At 39.9% G+C, this 22,545-nt stretch overlaps 1 protein-coding gene across 2 annotated transcripts in view; it reads right to left on the reverse strand.

Annotated features, from left to right (window-relative positions):
• Positions 1-13,997, reverse strand: part of HPSE2 (heparanase 2 (inactive)) — an 880,681-nt gene extending 866,684 nt beyond the window's left edge. Inside the window, exons 1-3 of one of the 2 annotated variants that reach the window (XM_035268743.3) lie at positions 12,856-13,997; positions 12,162-12,205; positions 8,887-9,044 (exon numbers count right to left, since the gene is read on the reverse strand). In XM_035268743.3, the coding sequence (XP_035124634.1) occupies positions 8,887-9,044; positions 12,162-12,205; positions 12,856-12,858 (205 nt within the window). In that variant the 5' untranslated portion in view covers positions 12,859-13,997. Of the gene's footprint in view, positions 1-8,886; positions 9,045-12,161; positions 12,485-12,855 lie in introns of those variants that run through there. The other variant, XM_002756506.5, reaches the window with a different exon arrangement.
• Between the last annotated feature and the right edge of the window lie 8,548 nt (positions 13,998-22,545).

A 22,545-nucleotide genomic window follows, 5' to 3' on the forward strand; every position in this document is an offset into this window, starting at 1 on the left:
GCTTTCTAACCTCACATTCCAAACCAAGTGAAAATCTTTTCCCAGCTTTCTAACGTCACATTCCAAACCCAGTGAAAATAAGGTACTGGTTTAACCTCTAATTCCTTCAACACAAACATATAGATACATACATGTACCCATCTTTTCTAAATACACAGCATATATATTTCACTCTTCATCATTTGTTACATGAAACCAAAACACATATATTTAGCTTTGTAAATAACATACTCTGTTTGACTTAATGTGTCTGTTCCATGCAGTGTGATGATGGTTAGTTCTGAGTTTGTGTGTGTGTAACAATGGCAGTGTATTTTTATTGTAAACTCCTAAGGACAAAAATGACCTGTTTAAGTCCATCTGGGTACTTGGAATAAATTAGACTGCATATTTGGGAAGAATTTAAAAAAATTTCAGAGAAAGAGGGAAAGATTAATGGGGACTGACTTAGCAGAAGGTTTAATGAAAGATGGAATTTGAGCAGAGCTTTGAAGTACAGGTAAAATTTTCCATTTCAGGGGAAAGGCAGATGTGTGTCCTCCTTAGGTTCCCCAATATCTAGCACTAAGTCTGGCTTATATATAACTAATAATTAAAAAACAATTATTGAATTGAGCAAAATTACACTGTCTTTTGCCAACCAAAGTGAACAAAACTGAATGGGATTGAACTCAACTCAATCAGATAATAAAAGCGAAAGGATAAAATAACAAACTTGTAACTAAACCTTGAACAGCACTAATCAATAGCCAAGAAATATGTATATACTTTGCCTAAATGACCACTGATGGACAAGTTCAGGGAACGAAACAGCAAATTCTCTCATTCTCATATTCATTCTCTCTCTCTCTTTCTCTCACACATGCAGAGCTCAGAGTTCCAATCTACTGTCTTATAGACTGAGATCGCTGATAGCATGATTAAGAAACTAAGAAGCACCCAAAATAAGACTCTTAACATCTAATCCATTTTGATGAAGAATTCTCAGAAGAGGCTCCTGACTATAGGAGTCCAGACCACGTGACCAGCAGGCTAAGCAAAACCAGGAAACTTTTTGAAAGAAACTGCTTCTCTTCCATGAGGTCTTTATCTCATCAATAGGGATTTGGAGAACAGGAGAGATAATTAAAATGAATTTGGCAGAAGAATTAAAAATTTGGTATTGGCAACAGTAGTACAGTTGCATTATACAGAAAAATTGATGAATTATCTTTTTCCCCACTGCCCAAGTGGTAAATTATATAAATGTGGTCAGCACTAAAAGGTTTATTTACTGGCTTTTCTGATTCACTGAAATTAATGAAGCTACCTCCACAAGTAATGGACCAATATTTCTTGGTCTCTACCACTTCTAGCAGTATGCACATGGCCACAATGACTACACTGTGACTAGTTATGGTGACTAAATCTTTGCAAGACACAAATTCAAATTTATTGGGATATGGTGAACTGCAGCTCATACTCAGCGACTGAGCACAAAATTTCAATGGTATTACAGAAATGCATCCATTTTTATTTCAAAAGGCAGAATAAAATAATAGTAAATAAAACTTCATAAATAAATACAAATACATAAAACTTCAGGTCATTACCGAAACTTTTTAGTATAATATTAAATTATATCAAATCCTTCTAAAGTTATTGGCAGACAAATTGTGAAATGCCAAAGATGAAGTTAGAATGAAGGCTTTTCTTGGCCCTAAAAGTCTCTAAAAACTGCTTTTGGCTACTGCTGCTAAAGTGACAAGAGGTTAGTAGTAAGTAATTTGACAATTATACCTGGGCCCCATTAATCTTCCCAGCTTCAGTGTCAAATGGAAACCTGAAACAAGAAGCCTATTCAATGAGTAAATAAATGAATATTATAAAATACTAGCCTGTTCTTACTCTACAAAAGTAAAAAGAGTGACATAAAAATAATCAAGCAAATTTTAAGACCTTTTACTTTATAAACTTTGCAATGTAATAATCTAATTAATAATTCAATTCCAATATCTGTCTTTTAAGCATGCTTTGTAACTCAAACCTTGACAAATGCAGTTATTATAACACAGTTTAGTTAGAGGGAGGGGATGAACGTGTCTAGTGACTTGGAAAGGGAAGATAGGAGACACCAAGTGTCATGGAAGCCCCTTGTTGAAAATGTGTCCTTCCCATCTCCAATGGAGTAAAATAAGTTATAATAACCTCTTTTTTCCTACAGGGCCAATTCCATTTTACTGTCCCTAAATTTCAAGATTCCCATAATCTGATCTGGAGTTACCCAACCAACCTTTTCTCTCACACACGTACTTTCTTTTTCTTCTTCAATTACATATTTTGCAGTTAAGAAAAATGGATTAGAATGTATTAAAACCCAATTTTGACATAATTCTAGCAATATGAACTTTGCTCGGGACAATTTGTAATGTACTTTATTTTTTATATATTTTCTTTAATTATAAACATTTCTAAATTAACAAAAACATGTAAATAGGCTTCTGTAAAAGAGACTTTTACATGGTTCTAGCACATGAACTGAGATAATTTCTAACATACTTTCTATGTAGCCAGGGCAGTCTCCTTCCTATCCAAATATATAAAAGGATTTGCCTCATGCTCCTACCCTTGAGTTATGTATCTTCTCTTCTTGTCTCTATCTCTCCAAGGTCAATCTATCTATCTAACTCCCACCTAAGTCTCACCAGCATTCGACTCTACTTTTTTTCTTATACCCTAGAAAACTATTATATTCCACTTAGCACTTCATTCTAAATTGTATTTTTGTTACTCTTCAGTTTTATCTGTGTTAATATTACCTTACCAACTACACTATTGGTTCATTGACAGCAGGACATAGCCTCTTTTGAAGAATACAAGTCAGGTATCTTGTAAAATATCCTTCAGTTTGAGTTTGACTAATGTTCTCTCATGTTTACTGAGAGTTACTAACTTATCATATCATATCAGAGAATAATACATTATATCAATATGACTTATTTGCTGATGTTAACCTTAGTCACTGTTGAAATTATGTCTGTCAGTTTCTCCCATGAAAAATTACTACTTTCCCCTTTGGAGACTCTCTTCTTTAAATCCAACTCACATTCAAAGAAAGAAGAATTAAGCTCCACTTCCCAGAAGTGGAGAATTTGTGGACATATATTAAAAACACCACAATAATGAGTTAATAAATATTATGAGGGAGACGCTTTAAGGCTATGCAAATATCCTCTTTTATTTTAAAGTTCCACCCACTAAGTTCAACATTTAATTAGTGTATCTTGCCTAAAGCAATTATTATGGTTGTGTTATAATGGTGATTTTGGATAGCATCTTTTATTTATTTTACATTCGGCCATTCTTTGTCTAGCATGAAACTAAACAGAGAGTAGATAATCAGTAAATACTTGTTAAATGTAACAGAATTTCAAAAACATTATGTGAAATAAAATGGGATAATAGAAGGTGGATAAGTTCAAGGCAAATATATATTTTGGCAGTTGTGGTGCTCTTACACCATATGTTTTGATTGATGGACTGGGATTAGAAAGACAAAGAATTAACTACTTCACCTGTGGGAAAACTTCCTAAAGAAAAGAGAATAATAATAGTTACACAGTGTCTTAGAGTTTAAAAGTATCCACATATTCAACATTTAGAATTTAGAAGCTCTCCAAAGAGAAGAATCTTCATGAGATAAAGATAAAAGATATTTGACAATTGTGAAAAGGCACCGTTACACCAGGAATTGAAAAATCAGGGATAGAAATTACATTTAAGCTAACAAAGAAAAGCAAAAGTAAAGTCAAGGAAGAAACCAATCCAATTTTTTAAAATGTAGTTCTAGTGCAAGGCTTTAAACTGGGTGATAAAATTAATTTGATGAATAGCATAAAACCAAGACAACTTAGAAAACCAAAAATTAAGAGTATATGGTTAAAATCATGAAGAATGTCATTAAAAAATAAGCATCAAGAATGGACTGCATGGGAATATGTGTTGAAGGTGTAAAATGAATAGTCTTCACGTATACCTTCACTCATTTCTCCACTGGTCACCTCCTTTTCCCCAGGGCCTTTCACAGTGCTTTAAACTACTATATCCAAGAAAATTTGCTGAAGATCTACCATGTGTCATAAAGGCTACACATTGTAGATATATAATAATTAGATATGGGTTCTTCCTATAAAGAATTTGCATTCTAATTGGAAAGGTAAAATATAAATATATATTTAAAGTTAAATATATATATATAAAATATATAGTTAAAATATTTTATATATGTATATAAAGTTAAATGGCAGAACAAGGGAGAAGGAGCCAAAAGAAAAGCATAAAGAGTAAAAGCCACAGCAGTCCAGAGAAGGAAAAGACAAGAGGTCACTGTGGAATGACCTGTTCAAGAACAGTTTTGTGCAAGTAAGAACATTTGCAGTGAGCCTTCAAAAACTAGGTGGGATGGGGTAAGCTCTGACTTGAGCCAGGAGAAAGACATTCAAGGCATATTCATATACTAACAAACAAAGGTATGGGGTTGAGATAATGAAGGTGCTTTAAGGAGACAGTGAACAATCAAATAAGTGGGCTGTAACAAAAGGTATATGGAAACACAGGGTAGTAAAAGTAAGCTGAGACTGAAATGTGAAAGGTTTTGAATACCAAGTTGAGGAGTTTGAACATATTATGCGAGCAATCCAAAAATAACCAAGGTTTTTTAGCAAAAGAGTAACATAATATATATGACATTTTAGAAATATTAAGCTGGCTTTTGATGTACATTAAAAAATGGTGTATGTCTTCATTAAAGATACAGTTATGGTCATAAAAAAATGCATACAAATAAAGCACATTGAATATAATACAAAGAGGGGAAGACTGGGAAAAAAAATAAACTTATAAAGAGAAGAATAACCCAAGATTTCTTCGTTGAGAGTAAGTAAAGCATAACATTACATAAACCAGAAAGGAAGTCAGGCAACGGTAAGATTCCAGGGCATAAAGAACAACTCTATTTTTACTTCTTCCATCAATACTATATGTGTGTGGAATTCAAGGTACCTAAGCATAGAGCAGAATAGTTAACTGCATTAAAGGAGTAACCAGTGAAGCTCCCAAAGTGATACATAAACAGTGGTTTTACAAAGTTAGAGAAAGCCACATGAGTTGTTAATTGCATTATTAATTCGGGGGAAACAACGGGGATGACAAAATTACATCAGGGGCCAGACACAGTGGCTCATGTCTGTAATCCCAGCACTTTGGGAGGCAGAGTTGAGCAAATCACTTGAGGTCAGGAGTTTGAGACCAGCCTGGCCAACATGGCCAAACCCCATCTCTACTAAAAATACAAAAATTGGTCAGGCGCAGTGGCTCACACCTGTAATTCCAGAACTTTGGGAGGCCGAGGTAGGCAGATCACAAAGTCAGGAGATTGAGACCATCCTGGCTAACAAGGTAAAACCCCATCTCTACTTTAAAAAAAAAAAAAAAAAAATAGCAGGGCATGGTGGCACGTGCCTGTAGTCCCAGCTACTTGGGAGGCTGAGACAGGAGAATCGCTTGAACCAGGAGATAGAGGTTGCAGTGAGCCAGGATCTTACTTACTTACTTACTTACTTAGCCTGGGCAACAACAGAGCAAGACTCTGTCTCAAAAAAAATTAGCCAGGTATGGTGGAGCACACCTGTAATTCCAGCTACTCAAGAGGTCGAGGCATGAGAATTGCTAGAACCCGAGAGGCAGAGATTGCAGTGAACCAAGATTGTGCCATTGCCCTCCAGCCTAGGCAACAGAGCAAGACTCCATCTCAAAAAAAAAAAAAAAAATCACATCAGGGTAGCAATATAAATGGATTAACCAAAAAAGTGGAAGCTTTTTGCTCAAAACTGCAAGTATCCATTCATCTTAATATCAGCACATAACAAAAGGGACCTTTGGTTCTCACCTCTGTTCCTTAAAGATAATTCTCCCTACATTCTCTCAATCCTCTCAAATAATTTCATAAATCTACCTTCTGTATGAACTTTAGTCTCATAAAATCTTACTCACACCTTAATCCCATTTTAAAACATTAAATATATATTATAAATTTGCTGAAGTTGCCTTTAATGAAAGTAAAAATCCTTTCCTTTCTTACAGTGCTGTACAGTAAAAAAAATAACTTACAAACATTACCTCTTAGAACCTTCAGAGAAGCAATTCACAGCAGGTAATTATCATCATCCACGTGCTATAAAGAGTAAGCCCGGGGCCATACATTCATAAATGATAGGACCAGGCCTGCAATGCACACTTTCTAAGTCCAAATTCCATTTTCTCTTCACTGTGTCATTGAGTTTCATAACATGCCAGTAGGTATATCCTATTACTCAAAATGCATGTCATTATTCTGTACTATGTTTAAGAAAATACATCTTTTAATAAGATGCCTTTATGCCCAAGTCCTTACTACAGGACCATTTACTAAGAAGGCTTAATTATTTTAAGATGCTCATAAAGATAACAGTTATCACTAGATGAAAAGGGACAGTGGAAGCATAATGTTTACAAAATTGCTGAGACTACACCAAGAACATTTTGCCTTGAATTCTGCAATACAACACACAACAGCAAAGACAGTATGGGTAATTTAAGGAAATGTGAGCTTCAAAGGGCAGAAATAGGACATCCTCATTCTCTTTAACTCAGTTAATCCTTAAATACTGATATAGTTCAGAGCATCTTATTACTAGGAAAACATAAATCAAAAGGAGTTCAACTAGGAGCAATAAAACAGATTAGTGTCTGGAAGGACTGACTTTAAAGGAAGTTTTAAAAGAATTAGATCCAGGTAGTCAAGATAAAAAACAGCTATGAGGAAATTTTTTTTTAAGCTAACACCCACACCAAAGGCAGAAATTATATCAGAAAAATGCAAACAGGAATAACTGTAAACACTTATAAAGTTCAGGAGAAATTTCCCAGCAAAAGCTTATGAGAGAGAAAAACTCTCTCCCCTAGGAGTGATGAAAACTAAATTTCTAGAGATATTTAATGCCAGGTTGGACAAAACAAGAAAAGGATTCCATATGGAATGATCCTATAGTGGCCCCTGACATGGTAGAAGGACTAAAGATGGCCTCTTAGATCGTTACCATTGATGTTTTTTTTTTAATTCTGTGAAGTTTTACAGGGCACTGCCTTTTGCCAATTTCTTTTCTCCCCATGATGCCCACTTTCTCCTTTCACAAAGGGAAACAAATTGTAGTCTTCGCTTTAAGCAAATCTCATTGTTCTCAGTGTAATACAATCCTAGGTACAAGGCTGGGAGAAACAAACCAATTTCTAAACTTATAGTGGTCCTTTTCCCCCCAGCAATTCCTGGGGCTCTTACAAGTTTTCTCACAAACTAAAGAGGAAGTAGTTCAAATGGACTGGAAGAAGAGCTATTTCATCAGGAAAACCATTAATATTCTCCCTTCTTATGTGTGATCACAGAGCTGACAGTGACTCTAGTAGCTGGTTCTGGGTCAAATTACCATCAAAGGTGCTGTTAAAGACTATCTTTTACCTTTCAGCATTTATGCTGAGTGACAGCAAAAGTCTACTTGCAATACACACTTTTATAGCAACGACTTTTATCTTTGAAAAGATATAGACTTAAACACCTATCTGCTTTGGCAAATGTCATAAAAGAACAAGTCCTAGTCACGTTCCAAACTCAAGAAGTCTCAGCCTTGCCCTCTTTCTCTGTTCTGGCACTTAAAAAAAAAATGTTTCTCGGCCAACCTGGAAATACATTTCAATATCTCTCCAGAAATCCAATTTAATGAAGGCCCAAGAAAACACAGGGCATTTGCTCCTTTAGCTGATTTGTCAGGACAAGATATAACAAAATTCAGGGAGCTCTGAAAACCTGTCCCTGAGCCCTTTGTAAATAAAACTGTAGTTTACTTATGAGAAGGAACAGCAGCCAGGAAATAGCCCTCCAAGAATGGATACTACTGCCTCTTCTATATAATCTTAACAGTGTCAATAGCTCAAGAAACGCCAATACCCATCATGCCTCTTTGAAAGTACATCCCACCACTCAAACAGAAAGTTCATAGCTATAATGCCTAACCTTCTAAACAAAAAATTTTCAATAGCATTTTCATTTTTTATCTAGTAAAAATGAGACTGTTCAAACCAAAAAAAGATTGACCTCTCAGATTGAAATAGGATGTCAAGTTTTCAAAGCCCTTCCAACAGTTATCTAATCCTGTCAGGAAAGAAAGCTGGCATTTGTAATCCTATTTAAAACAGAAAAAAAAAAATGCAACTCTGAGATCAGGGAATCTGAAGAAGAACACACTGTAGATATTTTCAAACCTTCCTCAATAAGGGACCAATCTAAAAGGGATTATTCCAGAAAACTTTAGAGTGGGTTTCAGAAACGACTGAATCCCTTCTATACCCTTATCCCAGGAAGGCAAGAAATAAGAAAAACAAAAAGGCACTTGTCTAGAATTTTAGCTATGAAATATGACTCTGGCTTTTAATAATCTATGAACTGGCTGAATTTGCTCAAGAAACCTGCTACATCTACAATCCGCAGGACCAGCCTGCCAGCAGCTTGGGCTACCAGCTCGCAGCCTCCAAGGCAGCTGGCCAGTAAAAGGCGAGCAGCTTGGTGAGGACAACCTGGAGAACCACCCCCCCCCCCCTTTGCACAATGGGTCAGGAGTTCCACATTGCAATGTCCCCTCATCTGAAGTTTCCAACTTTTCAGGCGAGCTACAACTAGGCTCTCCAAATCTGCCCCAGCGCGCGCGCACGCGCACGCATACGCATGTACACACACACACACACACACACACACACACACACACAGAGCTGGTGCTCGCTTCCGCTCCCCAGATAAAGAATGGTAATCAAGTTTCTCACCATCCTCATAGTTTTTGAGATAGTAATCCGGGCCCGGGCCCCCGCGGCTTTTCGCCGGGTTCCTCAGGTTCTGGAACTGCAGGAAGTCGGTCCTTTTGCCCCCGAAGCGCAGAAAGGCGGGAGAAAGTCCCCGGGCCAAGGTCACCAAGCGCTTGGAGCTGCAGAGGTACAGAAAAAGAGAGGAAAGGTTCCCGAGACAGGACAAGAGTGCGTGGGCCACGGAAAAGGGCCCTCTTCCCACTCACTGAGGGCGACCTGGCCGAGGCTAGAAGCTCTGTGCCTGCCGCAGCCCGCAGTCCACGTTGGCCCCTGGCCGCTCCACAGCGTCTCCCTAGTGCCCCGCGCCCCAGCCCGCCCTCACCGCCCGGCTCCCGGGGCTACGCCTCCCGCTTCCAGGCACTCGCAGCGGTCCCCTCCCGCAGACACCCAGATCCTGATCTGAAGGCTACAGATTGCGTTTGTTCATAGAGTGTTTGTATGGGATGGAGATGTACGCGCTACGAGCACGGCACTAAGGCGCAGTTGCCCGGCTTCTGAAACTGCCAGGAAAGCGCTCCGAGCGAAGACGCGCCAGGCGCGCCTACCTCGGGCTTCAGACCGTTGCCAAAAACTTGTATGCTGAAAGCCGGCATTGCCTCCTCAGCCCCAGCGGCCCCACAAACCTCCGTGCATGAGGCGAAACCTGCCTTGTTTCTGAGACCAGGCCGGGCGCCTGAGCTCAAGTGGATTCCTACTTTTTACTTTTAATGTCCAAGTTGATTTTCCTTTTTCACTATATTGTAAAAACCGCATTGTTTCCCAAATCCCCGGATGGAAAGATTCCAGGGTAAACCCTTGCCTCTACAGGAACACTTCTCCTATCCCGCACCACCACCACCACCCACCACCACACACACACACACACACACACACACACACACACACGAGAGAGAGAGAGAGAGAGAGAGAGAGAGAGAGAGAGAGAGAGAGAGAGAGAGAGAGAGGGAAGGCAAAGTCTCTTTGGCCTCTGAATAATTCCATCTGATCTCAGTAAAGGTAACATCCTCCACCCCACCCCACCTCCGAGTTTGGCTCCATCTTTCTTCTTCCCCATTTGGGGCCTTTTGGAACCACTAGGGAAAATGAAGCTTCCCGAAATGTGGAACCTGCCCATTAGAGAATACTAAATAAGCACCAAAACAATAGCATTTACATCTATTTAAGGTCAGGATTTCTATCAATAGGTCTTTTTAAAAGCCAAAGGCTTCTGCTTTGGGAAGGAGTAGGGAAGGAGCAATGCAGACACTGATAATGCTAAAGGGAATCAGCTGTTGAGTTCCGGGTTTGTAAATTATTTTTTAATGCTTTGCTGTTTCAGACTCTGAAAACCCAAATCCAAATGGTGACGTTAAAGAGCATCATAAAGGAGGTGGATACGAGACAGAAAAAACAGAAACTCCGTTTTTGGAGAGTTTTTGAGAAGAGATGTGGCTACCCCAGGATCTCGTAACCAAGAAGGGTCGTTAGGCTGAGGTCTCCGGGACCGCGCTCCAGGACAGGCACAGTCAGGGCATCGCGTGGGCCTTCTATCGCAAAGGAGACGTCCGCGTGAATCCAGTCCTGGGGAAACGGCATGTCCAACAACCTTTCATCCGGAAGCCTGCACAGCCAATGCGAATGCGCTCCGCCAGGACTTCTCCCCGAAAAGCTGCCTTCCAGACTCTTTTCAGCGACAGGAAAGCATTAGGCGAATAGGCTAATTTTTAAAAAAGAAGAAAGCAAGCTGGGGGGTGGGGGGGGCGGGGGCGGTTGTGCAGCTGAAGGAGTTCAATGAAAGTGGGGCAAGCATTGCGGAAAACCCCTGTTGCACCCTACATTCGGACGAGCTCAGAGACACGCTCTGCTGCACGAAAGAGCTTTCAAAGAGAAAGCTGGGCCTCGCGGAGCTAGCTGTTCCACCCTCCCAGCAACCGCAGGAGCAGGAACCGAAACGGCCTCGGCAAGGGCAGCTACAGCCTGTCAGTCCTCCGGTTACCCTTCCTCCGTCTGGAAGGAGCGCTCCACGTGGCCCCTCCCGTTACCTGCCGCGTCCGCAGATCCGACTCGGGCGAGGGGGACAACCCCAAGAATTGAGAGGCAGGCGCACCTCAAGAAGCAAAACTCGAATTTCGCAAGGAGTGAAAAATATGAAGGACGCACACAGACGCGGCCTTGGGGCAGAGTGGGACTGAGAGCGCTGAGGGCTCTTCGAGGGGAACCCACAGGCTGAGGCTCCAACTTGGAGGGAATTTTTAAAAACTCAACACTTGGATTCGACATTACAGAGGAATTATTTATTATTTTACACTGCAACTCTGTCCCTGGTTGGGAAGGGATCTCAGTTGCCTAACTGCCAAACTGCAACAACCCGGGAGAATGTGAGCCCAATTAGATTATAAACTCTAGAGCAAAGGGGATCCCAAACCTCCGGGTTTGCTAATCCGCTGGTGCGGGGTTCAGATCTCTAAAGCCTCCCTGTAGTATTTCTGGGACTCTTACCGCTTCCCTTATAATGCTGTGACCCCAGCGAGGATTTTTTTTTTCTTTAAAGAAAAGCTAAACTGCAGTTACCGCAGGAGATTTAAGGAGGAGGAACTGGGGGGGGAGGGGGCATTCTGTCTATAAAAAGCGCCTTACAAAGTCCTGAAGTCTGGAGATGACAGCGGAAGATATAAAATAAAAAATTTTAACTTCGGTCCCACTTGCCCACCACTCAAGCCTCTGCTTAAATTCGTTTTCTCTCTGGAAGTGAGAGAAAACCGCCGAAACGATCTCTCCGTGGAAAATTCCACTTTCGTGCAATCCCCGCTTGAACACTCATACACACACACACACACAAACACTCTTCTCTGTCTCACAAACACACACACACACCCCCATTCCTTTCAGGTCTTTGTTGTTTGGGACCTTTTTCTTCGCTTTTGTAACTGCCCTGAACCTCTTGTTTCTTTTTCAGAAGGAGATGGGGAAGCTAATTGTGGATATATGTAAGCACAACATTTTTTCAGTCATAACTGATAAGTTTCTGAAATGCCTTCTGCATTGCAAACATGTGCATCTTAATAGAAAACATTGCTTTTCTCAATCACTAGTTACAGCCTCATAGCACATAATCCAGGAGGAGGAAAACCTCCTTTCTTCTCTTTGAGAGATCTGCTTGACTTATTTTCTTCTTTCCCCTTTGGAATGGGGGATAGGAAGGGGTTGGGGTGGTGTTACTAAAAATTTTAAATGATGCATCGAAGCCCCTGCCTTACCTTAGGAAATCGAGCCAGCCATCATGAATGATGGACGGATCCAGCTGCAGAGAGAGGAAGTTCTCATTGACTGTCCTGACTGGGTTCTTGGTGCTCACATCAAGTAGAATCAGGGTCTTTTCCTTCAAACCTGGAGCTCTGTCTACAGGCAAGGGTCTCCTGTCTCCAGCTTGGGAGGAAAGGGAGAGATGGAGCAACAGAGCCAAGTAGAGAGCCCCCGGGGCTAGGCACGCGGGGGGGCGGGAGTTGCTGGAGGGCATGGCTTCAGGGAAGGCACAGAGCACCCTCATTCAATCCCTCAGATTTAAACCTCTCTTCCTACTGGATCTCGCTAGTGACTAATTGTCCTTATCTAAAGTGTGTGTCTGTCCGCCTTTTCCCCCCTTTTTTTCTTCCTCCCACCCCCCCCAGTATCCCCCCCCCCTTTCGCTCGCTCTTTTTTTTTTCTTCAGTGTTTTGGTGCTGGTGGAGCGAACTCACGCCCCTAGCCAGCCTTCCCAGTGACTCCTGCCAAGAGAACTCGTACACCGGCACCGCCCCTTTAAGAGATTTCTACTGCAGACATTTTTTAACTTTTTAAAGGTAAGGGAGGGGGGCAGGCAGGAAGGAGGAGAAAAGGGTGGCGTTGTACCCTCCTAATTTAACCCTCTAGGGTCAGGAAGCAGAGGGAGGAATCCAAACTGTGCTATTGTACCATCTCAGTACAGACCGAGGCGTCTTGTTTTAACTTCCCTCCCTGCGAGGCTCTGGAGAGTGGTTCAAGCTCCGACTCCGACCCGAAAGCCCCAGCACCAACCCCGGGCACACTGGGGTTGTATTCCAACCGACAGCGCGCTTGTTTGTCCTGACAGCGTCATGCACTTCGTCTGCTCAGAGCCCTTTTCTGGTTGAAGCAGCAAAGCAAGGGCGATTAAGCTGCAGAGGGATCTTGAGGCGATAATCCTGTCAAAGCGTAGAGCCCTGAAGATTCCTTGAACAGGAGCCTTGATCTCTGTGACGCGCCGGGTAGCCATACAGAAGCATCCTCTGACCTCGATAGGGCAAAAATGACCAGAAAGAAAAACTCAGTGACCTGGTCAAGCAGTTTCTCTGATTCGAGGGCCAAAAGGGACACGCACCCTGGTCCAGCAAACAAGGAATAAAGGTCTTGGGGGCGTCAATATACGCTGGCTTTGGCCAAATCGAAGCTACCTGGATGGTGCTTGGATAGTCAAGGCGGCTCTGCGTTCATTTGTGCCACTGCTTGGCCACTCTATTCTGCTGTACACACAGGTAGAGTCCCCACACACACACCCAGCCCCTCTTGGAGGTCAATCCTATACCTAGCCTTACTGCAGGGAAGTGTGCCTTTACGTGCCATATGGGACCATAGTGACACTTTCGGGTTTCCATTGGCCCTCAGTCAAAACCAGAGTCCCCCTGAATGGGAGATAACAGCCGGAAGCCTCAAGATGCACAACCTGCTGCTGCTCCTCGAGCTTCCACCCCACAACAGCTTGCAAATTGAACTCTAGGTCCTATCCTGAAGCGAGCGGAAGGGGTTAGGTGCAGTTTGCTGCAGTCACATGGCTGGGCCCAACTTTCAGCTTCTTTCTGGAACAAAATGGGCCTTCTACTTGGCAGATGAAGAGAACTACTTTATGCAGTGTGGGCAGACAGAATTGCAGAAGCGTCCAAGGGCCTCCTGGGTATGAAGCAAAATCCTAAAATGCAGAGCAAGGGTTTTCCATAGGGGTGGATGCACAAGGGTAACAGCAACCTGTCTCCTCTTCCCTCCCCCCAGACCAGGAGTAACAAATCTGAAAAGAGCTGAAGTAGATGACCTTCAGCTGAAATTCCCTGAAGGATGCCTACTAACCTAAGCACCCAGGAAATCGAGATTGTGTTGCATTCATCTGTGAAGTGCCATGAAGACCTTCTAGAAATAGGACTACATAAAATGAGGATATGGGAGAAAGCAAATGCAAGTCATATTATTTAAAGATGATTTTTAAAATCAAGCTGTTACATACTGAAGTACTGGATGTTGGCTCCAGAACTAAGGCCTATTTCCTTCAGTTTCTGAACATTTCCAACACATTTAGATCCTTTAAACTGTGTGTGTGTGTGTGTGTGTGTGTGTGTAGGTGTGTGGGTGTGTGGTGTGGTATAAGTTTCAGTCAAAATTCTTGTAATTTTTAAGTATGTACTGACCACCTCTGAGAGATGCAACAGCATGGTGAGCAAACACTTTTGTCTTTGTGTTCCCAGACCGACTGGAGCACTTAGTAGGCATTCAATAAATTCTGTTAAATAAATTAATGGTAAATCCAATCATGCTCAACACTGAAATAATATGCCCCTCTCCAGAAGAATGTGAAAAATAAATGCTTTTATTTGTAACAGTAAATTATGTTTTGGATCTCTGTTCAATAATTTGTTTTCCCAATTATTAACATTTCCCTGGCCATCTCCTTCAGAAAATACTTACCTTGTAAAGCCATTAGTTCATCTGCTAAATTAAGAATTCTTTTAGTTACATATTTTTGACAATGAGCCAGATTTTCCAAGGGCCTAAATAACCCTTGGCTTACAAGTGAATGCACTTTTAGAAGCCATGTTAATTGGGACTGGTGGAAGACAATTTGAATAAATATACCCACTAGATGTCTATAATTAATATACCTTTCAAAAATACCTATTTTTGTGATCAAGAATGAATTTGAGTATAATGAGAATCTGCTTAATTATGAATTTTACCATTTTTGCTTACCAACCCAACTACTCTGTAATGGTTTGCTGGCCTCGTTAACTTAAGTAGTATTTAATGTTTTTATCAGAATCTGTATGTGGTATTAAACTCAAAATCAAAAAAACAAAGTGCTTGTTTTCTTAATTCCTGATGAAAACTATTTCTTTACTCCAGCCATTGAAATTCTAAGTAATTCTATACAGGACATCAGGGGGAAAAAATCAAAGATATTTATGGGGTTAGCCCTCGTTGGTCTCAAAGATGATTTTATTGTTTGGTCCTTTGGTTTAATTTGGGTTTAGATCTCCAGAGATACTCTTTGCAAATAGCTGTCATGCACATACCATATCATTATTTTTGTCTTGCCTTTCATCTAGCCCTAAATTATATGCTGTAAGTTGTTCATTATTAATCAGTATATTAGATTGATATTTCTATACGATCTTCTGTCTGCTAGGTAACAGCAATCTGCATCTCTGTATTGTTTTAGATTGTAATTTTCTCGGAGACAAGTATTGGGCCTCTGTATAAAATATGAATTGTCAAACCAGGCACAGTGGCTCACACCTGTAATTCCAGTACTTCAGGAGGCCAAGGTGGGCAGATCACCTGAGTGAGGTCAGGAATTCGAGACCTGGCCAACATGGTGAAACCCCATCTCTATTAAAAATTTAGCTGGGTGAGGTGGTAATTCCAGCTACTCAAGAGGCTGAGACAGAATTGCTTAAACCCGAGAGGTGAAGGATGCAGTAAGCCGAGATGGCGCCATTGCACTACAGCCTAGGGGACAAGAGTGAGACTCCATCTCAGAAAATTAAAACTAAAATTTTTAAAAACAAGATAAAGTAAAATATGAACTGTCAGGAACTAGATGCATTGATGTCTCTTTGGAAACACTCTGCTTAGTACCTACTGAATAGTCTCATAGAGAAATTGCTTTAATATCTAAGAGCCCAGCTTCCCAGAAATGTAAGAAAATATGAAGCTTAACTGATTCAGTGATTTCTAGACTTTGGTATTTCAAAATAAATATTAGTTTAATGGGAAAGTGAACATATGTTTGTCAATTTTTTATTTTGTCTAGTAAGGACCTTTAAAAAAGCTGTCAGCTACTTATCTCTATTACCTTCCAAAAGAAAAGAAAATTTTAGGCTGGGTACAGTGGCTCATGCCTATAATCCCAGCACTTTGGGAGGCCGAGACAGGTGAATCAACTGAGGTTAGGAGTTTAAGACCATCCTGGTCAACATGGTGAGACCCCATCTTTACTAAAAATACAAAAAATTAGCCTGGTGTGGTGGTGGGCACCTGTAATCCCAGCTACTCTGGCAGCTGAGGCAGGAAAATTACTTGAACCCAGGAGGTAGAGGTTGCAGTGAGCTGAGATTGCACCACTGCACTCTAGCTGGGCAACAGAACGAGATTTCATCTCCAAAAAAACCGAAAATTTTAACATCTGAACAAAAGCTAAAATGACATGTCAAAATAAAGAACAGATGTTTAAAATGAATACATTTAGCTTTATGAAAAATCCCAGCTGGGCACAGTGGCTCACGCCTGTAATCCCAGTCCTTTGGGAGCTCAAGGCGAGTGGATCACCTGAGGTCAGGAGTTTGAGATCAGATGGGCCAACATGGTGAAACCTAGTCTCTACTGTAAATACAAAACTTATCTGGGCATGATGGCAGGTGCCTGTAATCCCAGCTGCTCAGCAGGCTGAGGCAGGAAAATCACTTGAACTCAGGAGGTAGAGGTTGCAGTGAGCTGAAATCATGCCATTGCACTCCAGCCTGGGCAACAAGAGTGAAACTCCATCTCAAAAAATGAAAAGAAAAGAAAAATCCCATATTATTATCATTTCATCTCAGACAAGAGGAAATATATACCAGTGACCAACATGGGTACCAGGACTGGTGACTGGGACTACTGAGATATTATTCTGTGTTTATGGCCAAATTCTACTTTGTAGCATATCATGTTGCAAGATGTACAGGCTAACATACCCGTCATCCTGATTACAGTGATTTCTTATGACTTTTCCCATGCCTTTTTGTCACTTTCAGCTTGTCACAAACTCATTAACTCTATATGGCCTTTTCTCCTACTAAGCATTCAAAGCCTAGTTTTCACTATTCCCATTTCTCCCTCCTGCAATAATTATGTCTAGCTGTCTAACAGAAAGAAAAAAAATGTTTTACAACATAACTGGGACTGGGAAGCATGAAGATATAACAACCAGTCAACTGTGTCCCCATTTACTGCCTGTATACCCAACTATGATAACTACTATTTATTGAGATCTCATGGTTCAGACATGATGCTAGGGCTATATATGTTATCATATTAATCTTCTCAAAAAACTCTAAGAAGAGTTTTTAAATAAGCTTCTTCTTATACCTCGTTTACATATGAAAAAAATTGAGAGTCGGCTATTAATCTACTTTCTCATGGTACACAGTAAATAAGTACCTACACAAAATTAAACCCAGGGCCATCTGACTCGAAAGCCTAGGTTTGTGTTCTTAGTCACCACAAGTGGCTAAAGTATTGTATAACCCTCTAGAACCTGTCAATGTATAGTGGGGAAAAGAAATCTTAGAGTAGGAGTTGGAGGCCCTAGGTTTAAATCCTGACTTTACTAGATCTAGTTTTATAAACTTGGATAAAATTTTTAACAGTTCTAAGCCTCAGCTGCCTTACCTGTAAAACTGATATAATATCCAAGATTAAAGTAATAATCAGTAAGGTTATATGTGGGGAAAGTACTTTACAAATTCTAAAATATACTATCAATCAGGCACAGTGGCTCATGCTAATCCCAGCATTTTCGGAGGCTGAGGTAGGAGGATCACTCGAGCCCAGGAGTTTGAGACCAACCTGAGTAACACAGAGAGACTCTGTCTCTACAAAAACTTTAAGAAAATTATCTGGGCACGGTGGCACACACCTGTAGTCCCACCTACTCAGGAGATTGAGGTGGGAAGATCACTAGAGCCCAGGAGTTCAAGGCTGCAGCGAACCATGATCATGCCACTGCACTCTAGTCTGGGTAACAGAGCAAGACCTTATCTCAAAAAAAAAAAAGAATTATGCAATTGTGCTATTGGTTTCTTGTTCATTCTTATTTCCTGTCTCACACATGTGCCACTTAACTGATGACTATAGTAAGTCCCCTGACTACTAGATAGTCGACATGGATCTGCCAAAACGTGCCTCACCCTCCGGCATCCAACCCAAGGAGCATACCCATGGTGGAATCCAAACAGATCCCTGCCTTACAATTGGAATATTTCTAGAACTTAACCCATGAGCATTAGATATTGAAAAGAAACCAAAAGAAAACCAGACCCAACCCTATACTTTGGTTTGTCATAGTGTCAATGCAGCAGCCTACAACTAAGTTCCTAAATGCCACTTTGGACTAATTTAAAAAAGAATCCCAGTTTTTACTTTTACCCAATGGTGATATTGGTTGCTTTTGTATTTTATGGAAAAAAATGTTTTTTTTTTAACCTTCACACATAGAAGCAAAAATACTTTAACTGCTGTAAACCTTCAAAAGTTAATAGAAGTGAGATCATACTGGTTTGTTTCTTATTTTAATTGGAGAAAAATTAAATTGCTGCATTTTCAAGTGACCCATTTACATGGCATTCTCAGCTTAAACTGCATAAGAAGAAATATATGTGGTGAAATGTTGAAAAAAAAACTGATGACTCTGGTAAGAATTAAGCTATACATAAATGACTTAGTGGTAAACTTGAAACAAAAGGTCAACTCTATCTAATATAATATGGTCAAACAACTCCAGACCACATATTTTAACCATGTAGGTTCTTCTGCCTGTGATTAGCATCTTTTAAGGAAGAAATTCAAGTAGGTTTTACATGTCTTCAATTTTCCACTAGGAAAGGGGTTACAAAGTATGTTATTTTACTATCAAGGACTGTCTCTGTCCCGCCAGAAGAAGCAAGGAATAACAATACTTTCTCCATATGCAACACTGAAGAAGAAAATAATTGCCAGCTCTATTTACTAAACTATAGGTATGTTTGTTATTGAAAATACCTGAGAATTTTTATGTGTAATATCCCTGGGAAAAAAAAACAGATTGCCTTTCATGTGTTCAATGGCTTCATAATTTATAACTCTGTGATTGCTCCACCTCAGTATATGAGAAAACTCTGGTCTTTGTCCTTACTACCCCCATCAAGCGGTAAATTTATTTGGGGAAGATCATAACCATAATAAATGTGATCAACTCATAAGTTCAGTTTGAAGCCCCTTAGCATGTTTTGGGGTAGGGATGACAGTTATTTGGAGGACTGCTAGAAATAGAAAACTAACAGAAAAACAAATGAAAATTACTAATGTCTTAGTCACACCCATTAAAGAATCTATCTTTTACCATTCCTGCCAATTTCTCAATTTATACATTCAGGTAAGTCCTGAAAAGCATCATATTATACTGAAAAAAGCATGGACTTCAGAGTCTAACAGACTGATTAAAATCAGGTTCCCAATTTACTATCTGTTAATGTGACCTTTGTTGAACAAGTCATTTATCCTCCCCGAGTTCCAATTTCCCCATCTATAAAACAGGCATAAGTATATTTATTAACCTCCTTGTAATCCTAGCATTTTGGGAGGCCAAGGTGGGCAGATCACCTGAGGCCAGGAATTCAAGACCAGCGTGGCCAACACAGCAAAACCCCGTCTGTACTAAAATACAAAAATTAGCCAGGCATGGTGGCAGACACCTATAATCCCAGCTTCTCAGGAGGCTGAGGCAGGAGAATCACTTGAACCTGGAAGGCAGAGGTTGCAGTGATCGGAGATTACACCACTGCACTCCAGCTTAGGCAACAGAGTGAGACTTTGTCTCAAAAATAAAATAAAATACTAATCTCAACATTGAGATTAATGGACCTGAAATAAAACATTTGCCTCTAATACAATTGTGTTTGTCAACTCCAAAAAAGTGACTAGCTATGACTGTATTTTATTTTATTCTCTAGGCTAATGGCATACTTTGACCTTTTTATTTTTATTTATTTTATTATTATTATTGTTATTATTTGAAACATGGTCTCACTCTGTTACCCAGGCTGGAGTACAGTGGCATGATCATGGCTAACTGCAGCCTCTACCTCCTGGACTCAAGCAATCCTCTTGCTTCAGCACCCCTGTGTAGCTGAGACCACAGGTGTTAACTATGCCTGAATAATTTTTTATTATTTTTTATAGAGGCAGGGTCTCACTATGTTGCCCAGGCTGGTCTCAAACTCTTGGGCTAGAGCAAACTCTTGGGCTCCCACCTCAGCCTCCCAAGTGCTGGGATTACAGGCATGAGACTTTGACCTTTTAAAATACTCTAATATGTTTAGCTCATTATAAGGAGAGTTAACCAAATGTATATAACAGAAGGCTTACCACTAGTTCATTCCACTACTCAATAATCAAAATCAGCTGATAGACTTTACTAGTACATACTTAGGCAACTGAATATTTTACTTCTGCCTAAATTAATATCTAGACCCCTAATTCTTTGGAGTAGTTTTTTCCCCACATAAGCAGATCCAAGACCTTCCTTAATTCAGTGCTAGTTATGTTAAACCTTATAAGCCTTAACTCTCACCAAACTTTCTAATTCTTCTAGTCCTTTTCGTTTTTAGAAATACTGACATGCTGATGACTCCTGGGAAGTATGTTTAATTTTCATCAGACACTTAAATTTTAAATTCTTCTTTTGATTTTTTGGAGCCTGGGCAACACAATAAAATAGTATTTTCTGTGCTCCAATACTTAAAAATAATCTTTTCTCTTTTCAAGTAGAATTGAAAATAATGCACAAGCCTAGGTCAGGGGTTCTCAGCCCTGGCTGCACATTAAAATCATCTGAGGAGCTTTTTAATAATTGATTTGGAGTAGGGCCTGAGAATTTTCTGGATCCCTCACTGTACAATTCTATTTGGTTTCCAATTTCAGAGAGCCAATTTAGATGACAAAGGATACCATATTACTTAATCTATTTGATTCCTAGGTTTCAGATAATGAGGAGAAATAGGTCATATTCAAAGGGATATCTCAAAAAATTATTGGAATCTATTCTACACATAATTTAGAAAGATAGAGAGGGACCATCTCCTAAGGAGGAAAACTATTCAAATAAATACGATACATCTTACTATCTTTAACAGATTCTCAAACTGATCATTCTTTCATTCAAGAAATATTTTCACTTTATTCCATCTGATTAAGAAATTTGAAATATTGAATAACACTAATTGTGATGTAGAAAAATGGGAACCTTCTTGCATGCTGATGGAAATATAAAATAATTGGACCACTCTGGAGACTGATCTGGCAATACTTAGTGAAATTAAATATGTATATTCCCTAAGAGCCAGTAATCCCACTACTGGGCATAAACTCCAGTAGTAAAATTTGCAAAAATGCTATTAAAAAATTTGAACGAAGATGGTCAGTAAAGCACTGAGTTTAATAGTGAGGAATTGGAGGCACCTAGATGTCCATCATAAAGGAGTGGATAGGTAAAATCAGGACAACTGTTAGAAGCAATGAACTAAATATATACACATAGATATGTACATGAAATAGATAGGTTTTAAATACTATGATAGATAAGAAACACATAAAACCAGAATGATATCTATAGCACAATAATGTTAGTGCAAATTAAACATATATGTTAAACAATATATTTTACAAGGATATGAAAACATTAAAGGACATGCATCAAATGCATTAGAGTTGATGCCTATAAGATAGTTGTCAAAAGAAAAAGAAAATAAAAGACTTTTCATGGACCAATGTTCGTAAATAGTCTCCTGCATTCAAGGCAATACTTAATCAATTTTCTGGGGGAAAAGAATAAGAAAGATTTATTGAGGTCTGACAATGAACCAGGTATTGTATCCTCCTGCCACCTTGAGATCCAAAGAGAAATAAGAATATCCTTGTTCTTGGAAACCTCACAGTCTGCCTGGAAAAATGAACAGGCTAACAAATCCATTTGGTAAGTGCTATAATAATAATAAAAATATGGTGAAAAGTGCTGTGGAACACAAAAAGGAATTACAAGATAAAAGTATTTTGTAGGCCAGGTGCGGTGGTTCACACCTATAATCCCAGCACTTTGGGAGGCTGAGGTGGGTGGACGACCTGAGATCAGAGGTTCGATCTAATCTAACATGGTGAAACTCTGTCTCTACTAAAAACTACAAAAAAATTAACCGGGTGTGGTGCTGGGCGCCTGTAATCCCAGCTACTCGGGAGGTTGAGGCAGAAGAATCACTTGAACCCGGGAGGCGGAGGTTGCAATGAGCCGAGATCACGCCATTGCACTCTAGCCTGGGCAACAAGAGCAAAACTCCGTCTCAGATTTAAAAAAATCGATTTGTACATATAGAATCCTATTACTTGATACATATGTAATTTTGCATCACAATGATTACTAAAATATTTCATACTGTTTCTTTTTTTTTTTTTTTATTGGATTTTAGGTTTTGGGGTACATGAGCAGAGCATGCAAGACAGTTGCGTAGGTACACACATGGCAGTGTGCTCTGCTTTCCTTCTCCCCCTCACCCACATTTGGCGTTTCTCCCCAGGCTATCCCTTTCCACCACC

This window comes from Callithrix jacchus, chromosome 12 (assembly GCF_049354715.1).
Source record: "Callithrix jacchus isolate 240 chromosome 12, calJac240_pri, whole genome shotgun sequence".
Taxonomy (NCBI): Eukaryota; Metazoa; Chordata; class Mammalia; order Primates; family Cebidae; genus Callithrix; species Callithrix jacchus.